At 43.9% G+C, this 18,079-nt stretch overlaps 1 protein-coding gene across 1 annotated transcript; it reads left to right on the forward strand.

The window, feature by feature from the left end:
• The first annotated feature begins 6,681 nt into the window (after positions 1 to 6,681).
• On the forward strand, positions 6,682 to 16,312 carry LOC139572303 (uncharacterized). The gene is made up of 6 exons (XM_071394983.1): positions 6,682 to 6,888; positions 9,172 to 9,524; positions 9,841 to 9,916; positions 10,301 to 10,379; positions 11,993 to 12,173; positions 12,260 to 16,312. The coding sequence occupies exons 2-6, from the start codon at positions 9,174 to 9,176 to the stop codon at positions 12,725 to 12,727; spliced, it is 1,155 nt and encodes a 384-aa protein (XP_071251084.1). The 5' UTR covers positions 6,682 to 6,888; positions 9,172 to 9,173; the 3' UTR covers positions 12,728 to 16,312.
• Positions 16,313 to 18,079: the final 1,767 nt, after the last annotated feature.

Below are 18,079 nucleotides of genomic sequence, written 5' to 3' on the forward strand. Positions count from 1 at the left end.
GAAGTTTTCCAGGTTCCAGTCTTTCTAGTTACTACACTGGAACTCTCATTTCCGCCACAGGGAGAGCACCTGTCATTTAACCAGTTGTCCTGTCATCTTTGACCCTGCCTTTCTCCCTCCTGTCATCCTTATCCCAAAATAGAAAAATATGAGATTATTTCAAATTGACTGATCTAATATCATTTATCCTTTTTTTTTGTTGCATAGCACCCAGCCAAAGAGCGTTTAACCAAGAAACACACCTGTACAGGTGTAGGATCTTCATTTGAGCAGGTTTGCTACAGCAGGAAAATAATCCTGCAGCAACAGGAAATGTGAAATATTATGTGGATTATAATTAATGGACATTTTTGTAGGGGAAAATCATTTTTGGTACATTTTTGGTAAGGGAAAATCAAGTCTGAATTGTTAAAGTGGAATTGCAGGAAATTTCTCCTGCAACGGGGTGATCAAATTAAGATCCTACATCTGTAACTCGTCTCTCTACTATGTTATTGAACTTTCACACAATCAGTCATCAGAAGCTAGCAAGGCCCCTGCTCAGGGTCTGTAGAGCCCATAGTAACCTAACATAGCAGACGTAAAAAGACGCCTGAGCGGTGTTCCCACATCCGGTTTTCAGTGGAAAAGGAAGCTAGGTTGAATTAGCTGTATCCCGGATGAATTGCTGAGGGTGAGCCTACAGAAACCTTCTAGGCCAACTGTCAGTGTCAAGAGAAACCCCCTGCCTCTGGTTGAGAATGACAGAAAGCACACAGACCCTTGTGATATATCCTCAGAGGGGTTTATAGAAAGCATAACTTTATATTTTTTAGACAGATAAGGTTGAAATGGGAATGGTCGAATTGACTCAACAACAAAAAACACATATCTAAGTTTAGATTTCTTAATAAACCAGAAAATCAACAGTCATGAGTTAGCTGGCTAACTCATTGATTCTTCTTTGTAATACCCCTCAGGTATATCAGCTTACTGTGATGGTGTCTGAGCTGTTTCTGCCCTCACTGACCTGTCCTCTAGTTCTACCTACAGACACCCACCAGGGGTGGACTAGGACCAGAAATAGGCCCTTGCATATCTTAGCCAGATAAAAAACAAGTTTGACAGGCCCACTGGGCAAAAAATGAACCAGCTTCTCTGGCATTTGCCGAAATGCCAGATGGCCAGCCCACCCCTGACACCCACCACACCTTTACCACACATATCCTTTAGCCAGACCTTTTACAACAACAACGGACCTAAACTCATCGCACCCAAAATGTGACACCTACGTGCATCAACGTTCTACTGTCATGGCGTCTCAGCCTTTTCTAACCAAGGAAGTTTTCCAGGTTCCAGTCTTTCTAGTTTACTTCTCAAGCTCTGACCCTCTGGCGTATGTTAGTTCCCATGAGTCACAGTAAGCTTGTATTTCACCCATACCTGTGCTCTTCTCCATTACTTATACCATTAATACACATTGTATAGGCCTACAGAACCCTTTATTTACACCAACTACAGCTTTACTACACTGGAACGCTCATATCACAGGAGAGCACCTGTCACTCAACCAGTTGTCCTGTCATCTTTCACCCTGGATTTCCCCTCCTGTCAACCACCCAGTCATCTCAAAATAGAAAAAGATTAGATTATATCAAAGATTTTCAAATTGACTGATCTGATATCACTGATCACTTTCTGGCATAGCACCCAGCTAAAGAACATTTATCCAAGAAACGCTTCTGTAACTCGTCCCTCTACTATGTTAATGAACTTTCACACAATCAGTCATCAGCAGCTAGCGAGGCTCCGACTCAAGGTCTGTAGAGCCTATTGGAACTCACTGCCCCCGGTTGAGAATGTCGAAAAACACACAGACCCTAGATATGGGGGAAGGGTGGAGAGGGGGATGGGTAGAGAGGGGGATGGGTAGAGAGGGGGGTGGGTGGAGAGGGGTAAGGGTGGAGAGGGGGGTTGGTAGAGAGGGGGATGGGTAGAGAGGGGGGTGGGTGGAGAGGGAGGTGGGTAGAGAGGGGGATGGGTAGAGAGGGGGAAGTGTGGAGAGGGGGGAATGGTGGAGAGCGGGATGGTAGAGAGGGGGAAGGGAAGAGAGGGGGATGGGTGGAGAGGGGGGGAAAGATGGAGAGCGGGATGGGTAGAGAGGGGGAAGGGTGGAGAGGGGGAAGGGTGGAGAGGCGGAAGGGTGGAGAGGGGGAAGGGTAGAGAGGGGGAAGGGTGGAGAGGGGGAAGGGTGGAGAGGGGGAAGGGTAGAGAGGGGGAAGGGTGGAGAGGGGGAAGGGTGGAGAGGGGGAAGGGTAGAGAGGGGGAAGGGTAGAGAGGGGGAAGGGTGGAGAGGGGGAAGGGTGGAGAGGGGGAAGGGTAGAGAGGGGGAAGGGTGGATAGGGGGAAGGGTGGAGAGGGGGAAGGGGAGTGAAGGATAATGAGAGAGAGATTTTCCTTTTAGTACTTTATTTGCACATTGTTACAACACTGTACATAGCCATAATATGATATTTGAAATGTCTCTATTCCTTTTGAACTTTTGTGAGTGTAAAGTTTACTGTTAATTTTATATTGTTTATTTCACTTTTGTTTATTATCTATTTCACTTGCTTTGGCAATGTAAACATATGTTTCCCATGCCAATAAAGCCCTTTTAATTTAATTGAATTAAGAGAGAGAGAGAGATCGGGACAGGTAGTGGGTGGTCGTACTCGTCAGCACCAGTGAACCCTGTGAAGGGGAGGATCACTGAGTTCATTCTTCTTTGGAATGTATGGGGGAGGAAAGCCCTTGTATCGACTTAGGACCTCACGGTATCCTATATATAACCACCCAATAACCCACCATCATAAAGGATCTCACGTTAGCCTATATATACACACCCAATAACCCACCATCATAAAGGATCTCACGTTAGCCTATATATACACACCCAATAACCCACCATCATAAAGGACCTCACGTTAGCCTATATATAAACACCCAATAACCCACCATCATAAAGGATCTCACGTTAGCCTATATATAACCACCCAATAACCCACCATCATAAAGGACCTCACGTTAGCCTATATATAACCACCCAATAACCCACCATCATAAAGGACCTCACGTTAGCCTATATATAACCACCCAATAACCCACCATCATAAAGGATCTCACGTTAGCCTATATATACACACCCAATAACCCACCATCATAAAGGACCTCACGGTAGCCTATATATACACACCCAATAACCCACCATCATAAAGGATCTCACGTTAGCCTATATATAACCACCCAATAACCCACCATCATAAAGGATCTCACGTTAGCCTATATATACACACCCAATAACCCACCATCATAAAGGATCTCACGTTAGCCTATATATAACCACCCAATAACCCACCATCATAAAGGATCTCACGTTAGCCTATATATACACACCCAATAACCCACCATCATAAAGGACCTCACGGTAGCCTATATATAACCACCCAATAACCCACCATCATAAAGGATCTCACGTTAGCCTATATATACACACCAAATAACCCACCATCATAAAGGATCTCACGTTAGCCTATATATACACACCAAATAACCCACCATCATAAAGGACCTCACGTTAGCCTATATATAAACACCCAATAACCCACCATCATAAAGGACCTCACGTTAGCCTATATATAAACACCCAATAACCCACCATCATAAAGGACCTCACGTTAGCCTATATATAACCACCCAATAACCCACCATCATAAAGGACCTCACGTTAGCCTATATATAACCACCCAATAACCCACCATCATAAAGGACCTCACGTTAGCCTATATATACACACCCAATAACCCACCATCATAAAGGATCTCACGTTAGCCTATATATAAACACCCAATAACTCACCATCATAAAGGACCTCACGTTAGCCTATATATACACACCCAATAACCCACCATCATAAAGGATCTCACGTTAGCCTATATATAACCACCCAATAACCCACCATCATAAAGGATCTCACGTTAGCCTATATATAACCACCCAATAACCCACCATCATAAAGGACCTCACGTTAGCCTATATATAACCACCCAATAACCCACCATCATAAAGGACCTCACGTTAGCCTATATATACACACCCAATAACCCACCATCATAAAGGATCTCACGTTAGCCTATATATAAACAGCCAATAACTCACCATCATAAAGGACCTCACGTTAGCCTATATATACACACCCAATAACCCACCATCATAAAGGACCTCACGTTAGCCTATATATACACACCCAATAACCCACCATCATAAAGGATCTCACGTTAGCCTATATATAACCACCCAATAACCCACCATCATAAAGGATCTCACGTTAGCCTATATATAACCACCCAATAACCCACCATCATAAAGGACCTCACGTTAGCCTATATATAACCACCCAATAACCCACCATCATAAAGGACCTCACGTTAGCCTATATATACACACCCAATAACCCACCATCATAAAGGATCTCACGTTAGCCTATATATAAACAGCCAATAACTCACCATCATAAAGGACCTCACGTTAGCCTATATATACACACCCAATAACCCACCATCATAAAGGATCTCACGTTAGCCTATATATAACCACCCAATAACCCACCATCATAAAGGATCTCACGTTAGCCTATATATAACCACCCAATAACCCACCATCATAAAGGATCTCACGTTAGCCTATATATAACCACCCAATAACCCACCATCATAAAGGACCTCACGTTAGCCTATATATACACACCCAATAACCCACCATCATAAATGCCAAGAGTGTGCAAAGCTGTCATCAGGGCTACTTTGAAGGTTGGCTACTTTGAAGAATCTCAAATATAAAATATATGTTTATTTGTTTAACACTTTTTTGGTTACTACATGATTCCATATGTGTTATTTCATAGTTTTGATGTATTCACTATTATTTTACAATGTAGAAAATAGTACAAATAAAGAAAAACCATTGAATGAGTAGGTGTGTCCAAACTTTTGCCTGGTACTGTAATGCCCAGAAAAACACCAGCAAATCTGAAAGTGATCCCTGTTTCACATCAAACCAATTAAAAAGTAGCTCATATATTGCTGTACTATTTAAATACTTAATGTTAAAAACAATTTTTTAGAGCGATATGATGATAGATGTATACCAGTGTAACGATGGCCAGGTTTTCGCCAACAGGGACAGTGAATGGGAAATGGCCAGGTTATGTATGTCGCATGTTGAAGAGGAGTGTTGCTGAGTTCATTGTGAGCTGGATGTATGGGGAAAGGAAGTAACCTAACAATACATATACTATATGCTATACACTGTATACACACCCATAAAAAAAACAGCAAATCTGAAATTAGTTCCTGTTTCACATCAAAGCAATTAACACCTTTATTAAATCAAGAGTAGCCTATACATTATTGTTGCGCGTGCGCGTGTGTGTGCGTGTGCGCGTGTGTGTGTGTGTGTGTGTGTGTGTGTGTGTGTGTGCTATTGTGTGGTCTCTGTGTGTGTGTCAAATCAATCTAATCACAACAAGTTGCTTTTTTCACATGTGCCGAATATGAGTGAAATGCTTGCTTACGAGTCTTTCCCAACATTGCAGAGTAAAAAAAATATATATAATAAAAAATCAAGAGGAATAAAATACACAAATACACAAGTGTGTGTGTGTGTGTGTGTTTGCGTGTGAGCGTATGTGTGTTGCATGGTGAAGAGGAGGGTCATTGGGTTAATGTTTAGCTGTATGTATGAGGGGATGGAAAGCTTTAGGTCCCTAAGCACCGTATGCTATATGCCTCTGTGACTATTGGCTGTCCATGCCTAGAAGACCATATCAAATCCAAAAGTCTTTACTAATTGACCATAAAACATACAGTGAGTGAAGAGAATATTCGCATTGTTGGGAACTTTGTGTTACCTGTCCACACATCTCTTTATTGAAAACACATCTACACATTTCTGACTTATTGAAAACCATTATTGCCTAACATTGACATTATACAGTACAAAACAACACAAACAGCCACATTCACAAAAACGCAGCCCATAATAACAGTATCAATATGATCTTCGTTCTCCTCTCTGTTCCTGAGGTAGCTTATTTCACACGTTGATAATGACTTGTGGTTTCTCTAGATCAGAACGAAGAGAACAGAACTCTGTTCCAGACCCGGTGTGAGGGGTGACCTTGAATGGTGCCGCGTATTCACGTGCGCACTTCTCATGTCCATGAGAGAACCCTTAGCCCACCAGTTTATTCAGAGTTATAGGCCTAGTCCTGCCTAATATAGCACTTAGGACTAGACCATCAGGTACAAATTAGTCATCATATTGGCCTACGCCTCTATCCTAAATTGTTTTACAATATAACTCATTTTTACTCTAGGCATTCATTATAATAACTCTACAGGCCTTAAAAAGCGTGTTCGTGTGCGTGTGTTTACACCGCTCAGCCGTAGTAGACTGAGGCACGAGCAGACAACCCACTCAGCCCTAACCACGAGCCCCACATGTATGGGCGGGGCTTTGAGTGCCCCGCTGACCCACCAATCAGCAGGCAGTAAAGAATTCACTGGCTGCATGGATCCACCAATGGAGTTTGTAACTTCAGACGAACAACCAATAGGGAACGAACAAATGTGGGCACGTGTATCCGTGCACATGTTGAAGCTCGTAAACCGTGGAGATAGAAAGAACTAGCAAAGAGGCAAACCAATGAAGGTCCGGCGATCGTGAGAGGAAGGAGACTGCCGACCTGATGTTCCAACGAGTGTGAGACAAATATCGACAAGTGGGCTACAGAGATAGATAGACGTTATCAAGGCCGTTTCTGGCAACCGTGGCCGGTTCTACTGCTGTTATTTTGTTGCAATATTTCAGGTGAGCGTTCTCTTTAAAATGTTACATTGCTACATTCCTGCGCGGTTTACGGAATTGACTGTGATAAGCTATACCAGAGACATGAAACAACGTTTCCCTAATTACGTTCGTTGTGTTTAGTGTAGGCTAGGCTACTCCTGATTTGTTACATCGTTGATGGTTTATGCATTACAGTGTTATAGAGCTGTAGGCTAGCGTTAATTCTAAAACCATGGAACAATTGCTAGACGAGCCCCACATGTAGTCAACGTCAGACTTTAACATAATATATTACATTTGTCAGTGTTCGTTATAAGTATAATTATTGTGCTTAGTGTCATTTGTAATATTTGTGTTTGTCATGATCACGTTCCTCAAACACACACACACACACACACACACACACACACACACACACACCACCTGAGACACAGTCAAATTCCCCTGCAGCCTACATACCTACACGGGGCGGGCCAACACACACACACACACACACACACACGGGAAAAAAAGCTGAGGAGTGTATGAGTTTTGGCTCATATGATGCAGTGGGTTGATCCATTGGTCCATGTTATGTCTTTGTATTACATAATATTGGCATGCATTCAGTCATTCATCTTTACATTCCCACAAAGTCTATCTAAATGATAGGCGTAATTGGGACAGCACAAGTCCCAGGAAAGAGCCGCCATAGTTATAATCAATCTGTTATAATCGATTTTAGGATTGTTACAATTATGTTGCCCAAGTGTACTGTGGTCCTTTTCTTGTAAAGATCACAACTTCTGTGACAGACTATTAAACAGTAAAGTGAATTAATAAGTCTCTCTCTGTGTGTGTGTGTGTGTGTGTGTGTGTGTGTGTGTGTGTGTGTGTGTGTGTGTGTGTGCGTGGAATCAAAACAAATTGTATTTGTCCCATGTGCCGAATATGACGTGTGTAGACTTTACCGTGAAATGCTTGCTTACTAGTCTTTCCCAACAATACAGAGTTAAAAATATATAATTAAAAATCAAGAGGAATAAAATACACAACTACACAAGTGTGTGTGTGTGTTTGTGTGTAGTTATAAAAATCACAACTTCTGTGACAGACTATTAAACAGTAAAGTGAATTAATAAGTCTGTGTGTATGTGTGTGTGTTTGTTTGTGTACATTGCAGAGGGACTATTATCACAGAGGGTTTGCTCTAGCAGAATGTGCGTGGCGAGACTTTATCAGTGTGTGTGTGGGGTGTGTTAAACGGTATGTTGTGTGTGTGTACATTTGTGTGCGTGGAGGGTGTATATACGAAAGTGTGTATTTTTGGGTGGTGGGCGTTAGACCTTGTGTGTGTGGAGATACTAGTGTGCTCTTGTTACCCCTCTTAATGTAGTCTGAGGTCACAAACCAACAGGGACTCCCAGATTAGAGAGGGGGAGAGAGGGAGGGGAAGGAGTACTGTCTACAGAGGAGGGGGTTAGAGGGTAGGAAAAGAGAGGAAGAGATGGGAGGCAGACAGAAAAACTGAGAGGAGGGGGGTGGTATAGTGACTGAATCAGAGTGAGGGGGGATGGAGAGAAAGAGCGAGTAAGAGGGGAGGAGCGAGAGAGAGAGAACCCCGGAGGCCGAGGAGGAGAGAGTCAGAGAGAGAAAGACCCAGCCTTCCTTATTGGATTCTACTACTGCATATTCTACTCGCACCCTTCCCCCTCACGTTTCACTCTCTCTTTCCCCATCTCCTCGTCCTCAATGGGAGCCAGACATGCACTGCCATTGTGTGCCTACTGCATACCCCCAGTCACGCTCTATATCATGTTTAACTAGGCCACTGGTAGACCCACCATTTTGAATTGGTGTTATTATTTTTGGGTTGTAGGATAAAAAAAATGTCTCCCCTATAGCAATTTCCACAGCAATGTCGCTCTTCCTCTTTCAATTCCATTTCAATGTAAGGGCTTTATTGGCATGGGAAACATATGTTTACATTGCCAATGCAAGTGAAATAGATCATAAACAAAAGTGAAATAAACAATGAAATAAAACGAACAGTAAATATTACACTCACCAAGGTTCCAAAATAATAAAGACATTTGAAATGTCATATTATGTGCAAATAGTTAAAGTACAAAAGGGAAAATAAATAAACATAAATATGGGTTGGATTTTTCTTTCTCTCAGTTGAATATACAATGTAATTTGGCTGTTGTCATGGAGGACACATTTTGATACTTGGCAGTTATTCTAAATATTTTCTCTGTTTACCCCACTCCCCCTTGCTCTCTCGCCTCTCCCCCCTTCCCCCCTCTCTCTCCAATCACACAGTGATGCAATCACAGGGCAGCACTTCCTCCCAGCCCTCTGTTGATTCGCTGAGCTCCAGTGACAGCTACCTGTTCAACCACTCTGAGCAGGCGGAGGATGACACTGACGTCTTCCTGTCTGAACGCTCCCCCGCCATCATCCTCGGCACTGGGGGCATGGTCAGGGGCAACGGGAGTGCCGGGGCAGAGAGTCCCGAGTCCCAGTGGGCGTGTGACGGCTTCACTGACCGCGAGGAGGAGGAGTCACGGGGTTCAGAGGTTACTGTAGGTCACCCCAGGATCACAGCTGAGAGACAGAGAACAAGCGAGACGGAGAGAGAGAAGACAGAGGGAGACCTGCTCTTTGCCCAGAAGGTGAATGTCAGAGAGATATTAAGGGATTGGGATGGAAGACAGGGATATATAACTCATCTTCCTACAGATGTTTGAGACTGAACCAACTTCAGAGACAGCTTGACCACAGTACTGTACCCCATTAATAATCATCCCTCCTGTCTCTCTGTCTCTCTGTCTCTCTGTCTCTCTCTCTCTCTCTCTCTCTCTCTCTCTCTCTCTCTCTCTCTCTCTCTCTCTCTCTCTCTCTCTCTCTCTCTCTCTCTCTCTCTCTCTCTCTCTCTCTCTCTCTCTCTCTCTCTCTCTCTCTCTCTCTCTCTCTCTCTCTCTCTCTCAGTGTGCTGAGCTGCAGGGGTTTGTAAGGCCCTTACTGGAGCTGCTGAATGGACTGAAGGGGGGACGATTTGACCGTGGTAAGCACCATTCTCCTACACTGGTGTGTGATGCTGCAGCCTGTATTGATCTAGTCTGTATTGATCTAGTCTGTATTGATCTAGTCTGTATTGATCTAGTCTGTATTGATCTAGTCTGTATTGATCTAGCCTGTATTGATCTAGTCTGTATTGATCTAGTCTGTATTGATCTAGTCTGTATTGATCTAGTCTGTATTGATCTAGTCTGTATTGATCTAGTCTGTATTGATCTAGTCTGCAGCTACTGTGTCTGTAGTTTTCATCTGTAGGCGTATTGGTGTGTGTATGTCTGGTGTGTGTGTGTCTGTGTGTGTCTGTGTGTGTGTGTGTCAGACAGTTTTACAGTGTAAATGCTGACTGGAGGATTATGTATTTGATTGACAGGTCTGAGTAGTTTCCAGCAGAGTGCAGCCATGGACCGCATCCAGAGGATCGTAGGGATCTTACGGAGACCCAACGTCGGGTAAGACCACACACACACACACACCTGTTTATGTGCGTACTGGACTCAACCCTGCACTACTCAGTTTCAGCATTATGTCACAACAGCAGAAAAAGAGAGCTTTCATAATATGTAGTCCAGTTTGAATGTTTAGAGAGAGAAGTGGATTTAGTCTGGATCTGTGTTTAGTAGATGAGAACAGGAATGTTAAATGTCCATGCTATTCTTAGAAGGGTTGTTTTCTACACCTTATAATCCTCCTCCTTCTATCTCTCCATTCTCTCCTCCCTCTATCTCTCCATTCTTTCCTCCCTCTATCTCTCCATTCTCTCCATCTCTCCATTCTCTCCTCCCTCTATCTCTCCATTCTCTCCTCCCTCTATCTCTCCATTCTCTCCTCTCTCTATCTCTCCATTCTCTCCTCCCTCTATCTCTCCATTCTCTCCTCTCTATCTCTCCATTCTCTCCTCTCTCTATCGCTCCATTCTCTCCTCTCTCTATCTCTCCATTCTCTCCTCCCTCTATCTCTCCATTCTCTCCTCTCTCTATCTCTCCATTCTCTCCTCCCTCTATCTCTCCATTCTCTCCTCCCTCTATCTCTCCATTCTCTCCTCTCTCTATCTCTCCATTCTCTCCTCCCTCTATCTCTCCATTCTCTCCTCTCTCTATCTCTCCATTCTCTCCTCCCTCTATCTCTCCATTCTCTCCTCTCTATCTCCATTCTCTCTATCTCTCCATTCTCTCCTCTCTCTATCTCCATTCTCTCCTCCCTCTATCTCTCCATTCTCTCCTCTCTCTATCTCTCCATTCTCTCCTCCCTCTATCTCTCCATTCTCTCCTCTCTCTATCTCTCCATTCTCTCCTCTCTCTATCTCTCCATTCTCTCCATCTCTCCATTCTCTCCTCCCTCTATCTCTCCATTCTCTCCTCTCTCTATCTCTCCATTCTCTCCTCCCTCTATCTCTCCATTCTCTCCTCTCTCTCTCTCCATTCTCTCCTCCCTCTATCTCTCCATTCTCTCCTCTCTCTATCTCTCCATTCTCTCCTCTCTCTATCTCTCCATTCTCTCCTCCCTCTATCTCTCCATTCTCTCCTCCCTCTATCTCTCCATTCTCTCTATCTCTTCATTCTTTCCTTCCTCTATCTCTCCATTCTCTCCTCCCTCTATCTCTCCATTCTCTCCTCCCTCTATCTGTCCATTCTCTCCTCCCTCCCTCTATCTCTCCATTCTCTCATCTCTCTATCTCTTCATTCTTTCCTTCCTCTATCTCTCCATTCTCTCCTCCCGCTATCTCTCCATTCTCTCCTCCCTCTATCTCTCCATTCTCTCCTCTCTCTATCTCTCCATTATCTCCTCCCTCTATCTCTCCATTCTCTCCTCTCTCTATCTCTCCATTCTCTCCTCTATCTCTCCATTCTATCCTCTATCTCTCCATTCTCTCCTCTCTCTATCTCTCCATTCTCTCCTCCCTCTATCTGTCCATTCTCTCCTCCCTCTATCTGTCCATTCTCTCCTCCCTCTATCTCTCCATTCTCTCCTCCCTCTATCTGTCCATTCTCTCCTCCCTCTATCTCTCCATTCTCTCCTCCCTCTATCTCTCCATTCTCTCCTCCCTCTATCTCCACCTCCATAGGGAAAAGTATATGAACACTCTTCTCCAGGTGGAGACGATGCTGAAGATGTGGTTTCCACAGGTGTCCCCCTTGGCCCCACCTACCGCCCCTACCCTCTTCCCCCCTCACCTCTCCCCCCGGGACAGCCCCAGCAGCACCCCCCCACACAGGCACAGAGACCAGTCGCACATCCCTGTGAAGGTGAGAACACACAAACACTCACGCGCACATACACAATAATATGTTGATAAGTTGTGGCTGACAACATTCTCTCTGTCTCTCTCCAGAAGCGCAGACTGAGTTGGTCAGACACAGACTCTGACACCCCTCCTCCTGTACTCTTTAAGAGGCTCAACGGCGGGGGAGGAGAGGAGAGGGGGAAGGAGGGGAGAGACGTTCCCTCTGCAACTTCAGGGGTACCCCCACACCTCCAGGACCCCACCAGCGACCAAAATAATGAGAGAAAGGAATATGAGGACAGCAAAGAGAGAGAGGGAGAGTCATCAAGCATCAAAGCGGGGCTCTGTTCTGAGCCTGGTCCCACCTCGGTCCTTGTAGTGCCCATCCTTTCCCCCTGGAAAGCAATGGAGGGGAAACACCTGCTGCCTGTCATGCCACCTCCCACCACCAGGGGCAGTCCAGCCATGCAGGACAGCGTAATCTCTTCCACCACGCCCTTCAACAACCTCCAAAGCCAGCAGCAGTCGGGTGCCAAAGCCAGCCTGTTGCCAGGAAGACTGGGAAAAAGACCGTAAAGACCTGTCAGGGGCGGGTCCACGCTCATTCAATCACGGCAAAGCCTTTGAAAAGGGTGGAGTGTAAGAGCAGGGTTAACCCCGCCCCTTTATAGACCTGATGCACTAAGCACACTCCGACCAGCAGGCTAGTGTGACTACGTCAACATGCTAAAGCTGCTGTGATAGGGAGAGTCAGGGGTAGAAATGGGCTGCAGTCCAAACACTTTATTTTTAGCCCCTCAGCCCTTGCACTAGCCACTTTCCCTTGGGGGAATCCCCTTTGAAACCGGATGCAGTTTTATTGCCATCTTAAGTGGAGGTCCAATTCACTAACGTTGCCCCCTCGGCCCTCGATTTAGCTCGAGGGAACAAGTGAAGAACTTTGATCACTTGCGGGGTTTATATGACCCACAATTCAATGCAAATTGTAGTCACGTATCATACTCCGGTGGCCGCGAATGTCACATTCACTCACCACCGCTGCATTTTCGGCCTGTCAGACAAAATGATGATTCTAGCTTGCTAAAATCAATGTCATATATATATATATGACATTGATTTTAGCGTTGCTAAATTGGCTTAGTCTCGTAGTGAGGAGCCTATAAAACCTAGCTAGCTTCATAAACATATTTTGGGGAATTCTGAAATGTATTGCAATAAATGACCAAACTATAAAACTAGCTAGCCAGCTATGGATAGCTTTAGCTAGCTAGCTATGTTAGCTTGCTAGATACATGAATAGCTTTAGGTTGGTTGTTTTTAAGCTCAACTTCAAGATTTCCACTAAGGACGTTGCCTCTCCGATCATCACTCTCTAATTTGAATTTGGACTGCAGCCATGGTTTTAGGTGCTGATGTGTTTCCTTAATGATGGATCTTTTGCAACTACCTAAACACAATTAGGACCATTAATGAAAATGATATCTGAGAGACTACAGTTATTACTACATGAGGACAGAATGTGTCCTTGTGAATCATAATCACAGTTCCATAACAATCAGATTTTTTTGCACAAATAGTAGTTGTAGATTGGGAAGGTTGGTAAGCACGTCTTAAAGCCCATCGCTTGTTTATAGAATATTGGATCTCTGATTGACCGTCTGGTATACTCTGTTACTCCACTTAAGAAAAGGTAAATGCCACTATGCAAACTTAATGGAAACGCTGTTGGCTTAGGGATATTTGGGTTTCAGGTGTTTGGAGGCAAGGAGGTGAGAGGGGACGAGGAGTGGATGGTTAGGACGACAGGTGGGATAAGATTTGGGGATTAAGGATAGTTATATTCCTGGAATGATATTCCTGGAATCTAGAGATGATGCTTCCAGTGAATAACAGCAGACAGACAGTTCAATAGACCGAGGCATTACGGATAGAAGTGAGGAATAATCCAACTAGCCAGATGCCATTAGACTACTGAATGACCTCTAGAGCTGAATAACATCTAAGAGGACGTGGCAGGGACCTCTACTGAAGTCTAAAGAGGTTTAGAATCGATTCAATGTCAATCCACCAACATGACACAATCTGTTTGTGAAGACGGATGCAAGGTGTTTTGGGTGAAGATCAATTATGACTGTGAAACGAATGAAACACAACTGTGTTTTATTCTGTGTGGAGAAATGTGAAGCGGGTTATCCGTTAAACAGTAAATCAAAATTCAATGGCCTAACCGGTAGGAGATAGAATACCAAACAGACCTTAGATCAGCTTCTAGGGACAACTTAATCCTTTAAATGGCTCAGTGAGAGACTCTAAAGACCACCCTGAGAGAAGAGTCCACTCACAGACAGACAGAGACAGACATAAATCCTGTTTATTTATTCACATGTTGACTTGACAACGCTGCGTTTATTTATTACCTTTATTTATTAATTGGCAGCTGTGTTTCTCGCTCTTTGAACTTACAATTGGTTGACCGATGCTCTTGGGAAAGTTGCTGTACAACAGTTTGTGGTTTTTACTGTTATGATGGGACACATTTTGGGGGGATGATTGGACTAATGTGCCTTTACCAAATAGGATGTGTACAAAAAAACGAAGCATTTTATTCTTTCAAAGCATTTTCTACTACATTTTGATAGTTTGCTTGTCTTTCTTAATAGCACAGTGCACAATCAGTCGGATAACACAGGACACAACGCCTAATTCCTGCCTTCAATCTCTTATCTGGCTTCCAGGGGTCTGTTGGGCAAAACTAGCTACCTACAGATCCCACAACAGCAAGGCAACCTCTACTCCAACCTGTGCAGTGGTCATGTGTACAACACAACAGTATTCTATACATATACATCATAGTCTTGTATGAACTAACGACAGTGGCTAATTTATTTCAGTGTTTAGATTGACAGTTGCCTCTTCTCTGGGGTGTATTTATAGTTGATTATGTAGGTCTGACTGGAGGATGTGATCAGTGCTTACTATCTCCTGTGTGCTTCTTGGCGCTCGTTAAACTTGAAAAACATGTGAGGATCAGAGCTGAAAGGGAGGCAGTATGAATATTTATTTTGCACCATCATCGCAAGCTGCTATACATAATATGACTAAAACATGATTGATATATTCCTCATAACAAATAATTAATACACATGTATTTACTAATGAAATATAATAATAAATGCCATTTAGCAGACGCTTTTTATCCAAAGCGACTTAGTCATGCGTGCATACATTTTTACATATGGGTGGTCCCTGGAATCAAACCCACTATCCTGGCATTGCAAGCACCATGCTCTACCAGCTGAGCTCCAGAGGAAATAACTGGTGTACATGATACATGGTTTACAAAGAGTTTACTTATGCTTAATAAACTGTTTATATGCAGAGCTTCCAGTAAAGCAGTGCTATAACAAGTTCATATGGTTGCATCCATACTCCCTATAGCTTTCTCCAAGGAGAGCCACAACTGAACACACAATCACTGGTAGCCTCCATGTTACCTACCTACCATCTTTACTTGGGGCTGGGGGATGTTTTTATGCTTGAGGTATAAGTTGCTCTTAACCACAGGTCTAGGATCAGATTTGTCCTACCCCCAATCCTAACGTTTACCATTAGGGGTTGAAAACACACCTGACCCCGGGCCTGTGGTTAAGGGCCACTTCTACCTACTTGTGTTTTTTATACAGCTGTTTTGTGACAGAGAAACTGATTGCACAGATTTTTGTGATCTCTTTTCCATGTATGTTTTCTACTGCAGAGACCACCGCTGATTGGTCAGAAATAATATGTCTTGTTTATTTCAACTGCCTTTTTATATCTTAGTAGATGCTGTACTCCTTCTCTACTCCTCCCTCCCTCCTCCCCCTCTACTCCTCCCTCCCCCTCTATCCTTCGCCCTCCCTCCTCCACCTCTCTATCCTCCCCCTCTCTATCCTCCGCCCTCCCTCCTCCCCCTCTCTACTCCTCCCTCCCTCTCTGCCACATTCTACTACTTTTGCCCTCTTACCTTTCTCTCTCTCATATCTGTTCATCCCTTTCTCTCCCTCTCTTACCTTCTCTCTCACTACTTCTCTGTTTCTCACTCTTACTCTGCTGTCACTCTGTGTTACTCTTCGGAGTACTTTTTACATTGATGATACAAAAATAAAATCTTTTAATAAATGACACTTTTGAAGATACATTTTTTGAGTTCTCTGTTATGTGTGTATGCATGGGTGTTGGTATGTTGGGTTAGAGTGTGTTGGTATGTTGGGTTAGAGTATGTTGGGTTAGAGTGTGTTGGTATGTTGGGTTAGAGTGTGTTGGGTTAGAGTGTGTTGGTATGTTGGGTTAGAGTATGTTGGGTTAGAGTGTGTTGGTATGTTGGGTTAGAGTGTTGGTTTGTTGGGTTAGAGTGTGTTGGTATGTTGGGTTGGGTTAGAGTGTTGGTATGTTGGGTTAGAGTGTTGGTATGTTGGGTTAGAGTGTGTTGGTATGTTGGATTAGAGTGTTGGGTTGTGTGTTGGTATGCTGGGTTAGAGTGTGTTGGTATGTTGGGTTAGAGTGTTGGTATGTTGGGTTAGAGTGTGTTGGTATGTTGGGTTAGAGTGTGTTGGTATGTTGGATTAGAGTGTTGGGTTGTGTGTTGGTATGCTGGGTTAGAGTGTGTTGGTATGTTGGGTTAGAGTGTGTTGGTATATTGGGTTAGAGTGTGTTGGTATGTTGGGGTAGAGTGTGTTGGTATGTTGGGTTAGAGTGTATTGGGTTGGAGTGTGTTGGTATGTTGGGTTAGAGTGTGTTGGTATGCTGGGTTAGAGTGTGTTGTTATGTTGGGTTAGAGTGTGTTGGTATGTTGGGTTAGAGTGTGTTTTGTTAGAGTGTGTTGGTATGTTGGGTTAGAGTGTGTTGTATGTTGGGTTAGAGTGTGTTGGTATGTTGGGTTAGAGTGTGTTGGTATGTTGGGTTAGAGTGTGTTGTATGTTGGGTTAGAGTGTGTTGGTATGTTGGGTTAGAGTGTGTTGGGTTGTGTGTTGGTATGCTGGGTTCGAGTGGGCTGGTATGTTGGGTTGGGTTAGAGTGTGTTGGTATGTTGGGTTGGGTTAGAGTGTGTTGGTATGTTGGGTTAGAGTGTGTTGGTATGTTGGGTTAGAGTGTGTTGGGATGTTGGGTTAGAGTGTGTTGGGTTAGAGTGTGTTGGTATGTTGGGTTACAGTGTGTTGGGTTAGAGCGTGTTGGTATGTTGGGTAAGAGTGTGTTGGGTTAGAGTGTGTTGGTATGTTGGGTAAGAGTGTGTTGGGTTAGAGTGTGTTGGTATGTTGGGTAAGAGTGTGTTGGGTTAGAGTGTGTTGGTATGTTGGGTTAGAGTGTGTTTTGTTAGAGTGTGTTGTTATGTTGGGTTAGAGTGTGTTGGTATGTTGGGCTAGAGTGTGTTGTTATGTTGGGTTAGAGTGTGTTGGGTTGTGTGTTGGTATGCTGGGTTTGAGTGTGTTGGTATGTTGGGTTGGGTTAGAGTGTGTTGGTATGTTGGGTTAGAGTGTGTTGGTATTTTGGGTTAGAGTGTGTTGGTATGTTGGGTTAGAGTGTGTTGGTATGTTGGGTTAGAGTGTGTTGGTATGTTGGGTTAGAGTGTGTTGGTATGTTGGGTTAGAGTGTATTGGGTTAGAGTGTGTTGGGTTAGAGTGTGTTGGTATGTTGGGTTAGAGTGTATTGGGTTAGAGTGTGTTGGTATATTGGGTTAGAGTGTGTTGGGTTAGAGTGTGTTGGTATGTTGGGTAAGAGTGTGTTGGTATGTTGGGTAAGAGTGTGTTGGTATGTTGGGTTAGAGTGTGTTGGTATGTTGGGTTAGAGTGTGTTGGTATGTTGGATTAGAGTGTGTTGGTATGTTGGGTTAGAGTGTGTTGGTATGTTGGGTTAGAGTGTGTTGGTATGTTGGGTTAGAGTGTGTTGGGTTAG

This window comes from Salvelinus alpinus, chromosome 4 (genome assembly GCF_045679555.1).
Source record: "Salvelinus alpinus chromosome 4, SLU_Salpinus.1, whole genome shotgun sequence".
Classification (NCBI taxonomy): Eukaryota; Metazoa; Chordata; class Actinopteri; order Salmoniformes; family Salmonidae; genus Salvelinus; species Salvelinus alpinus.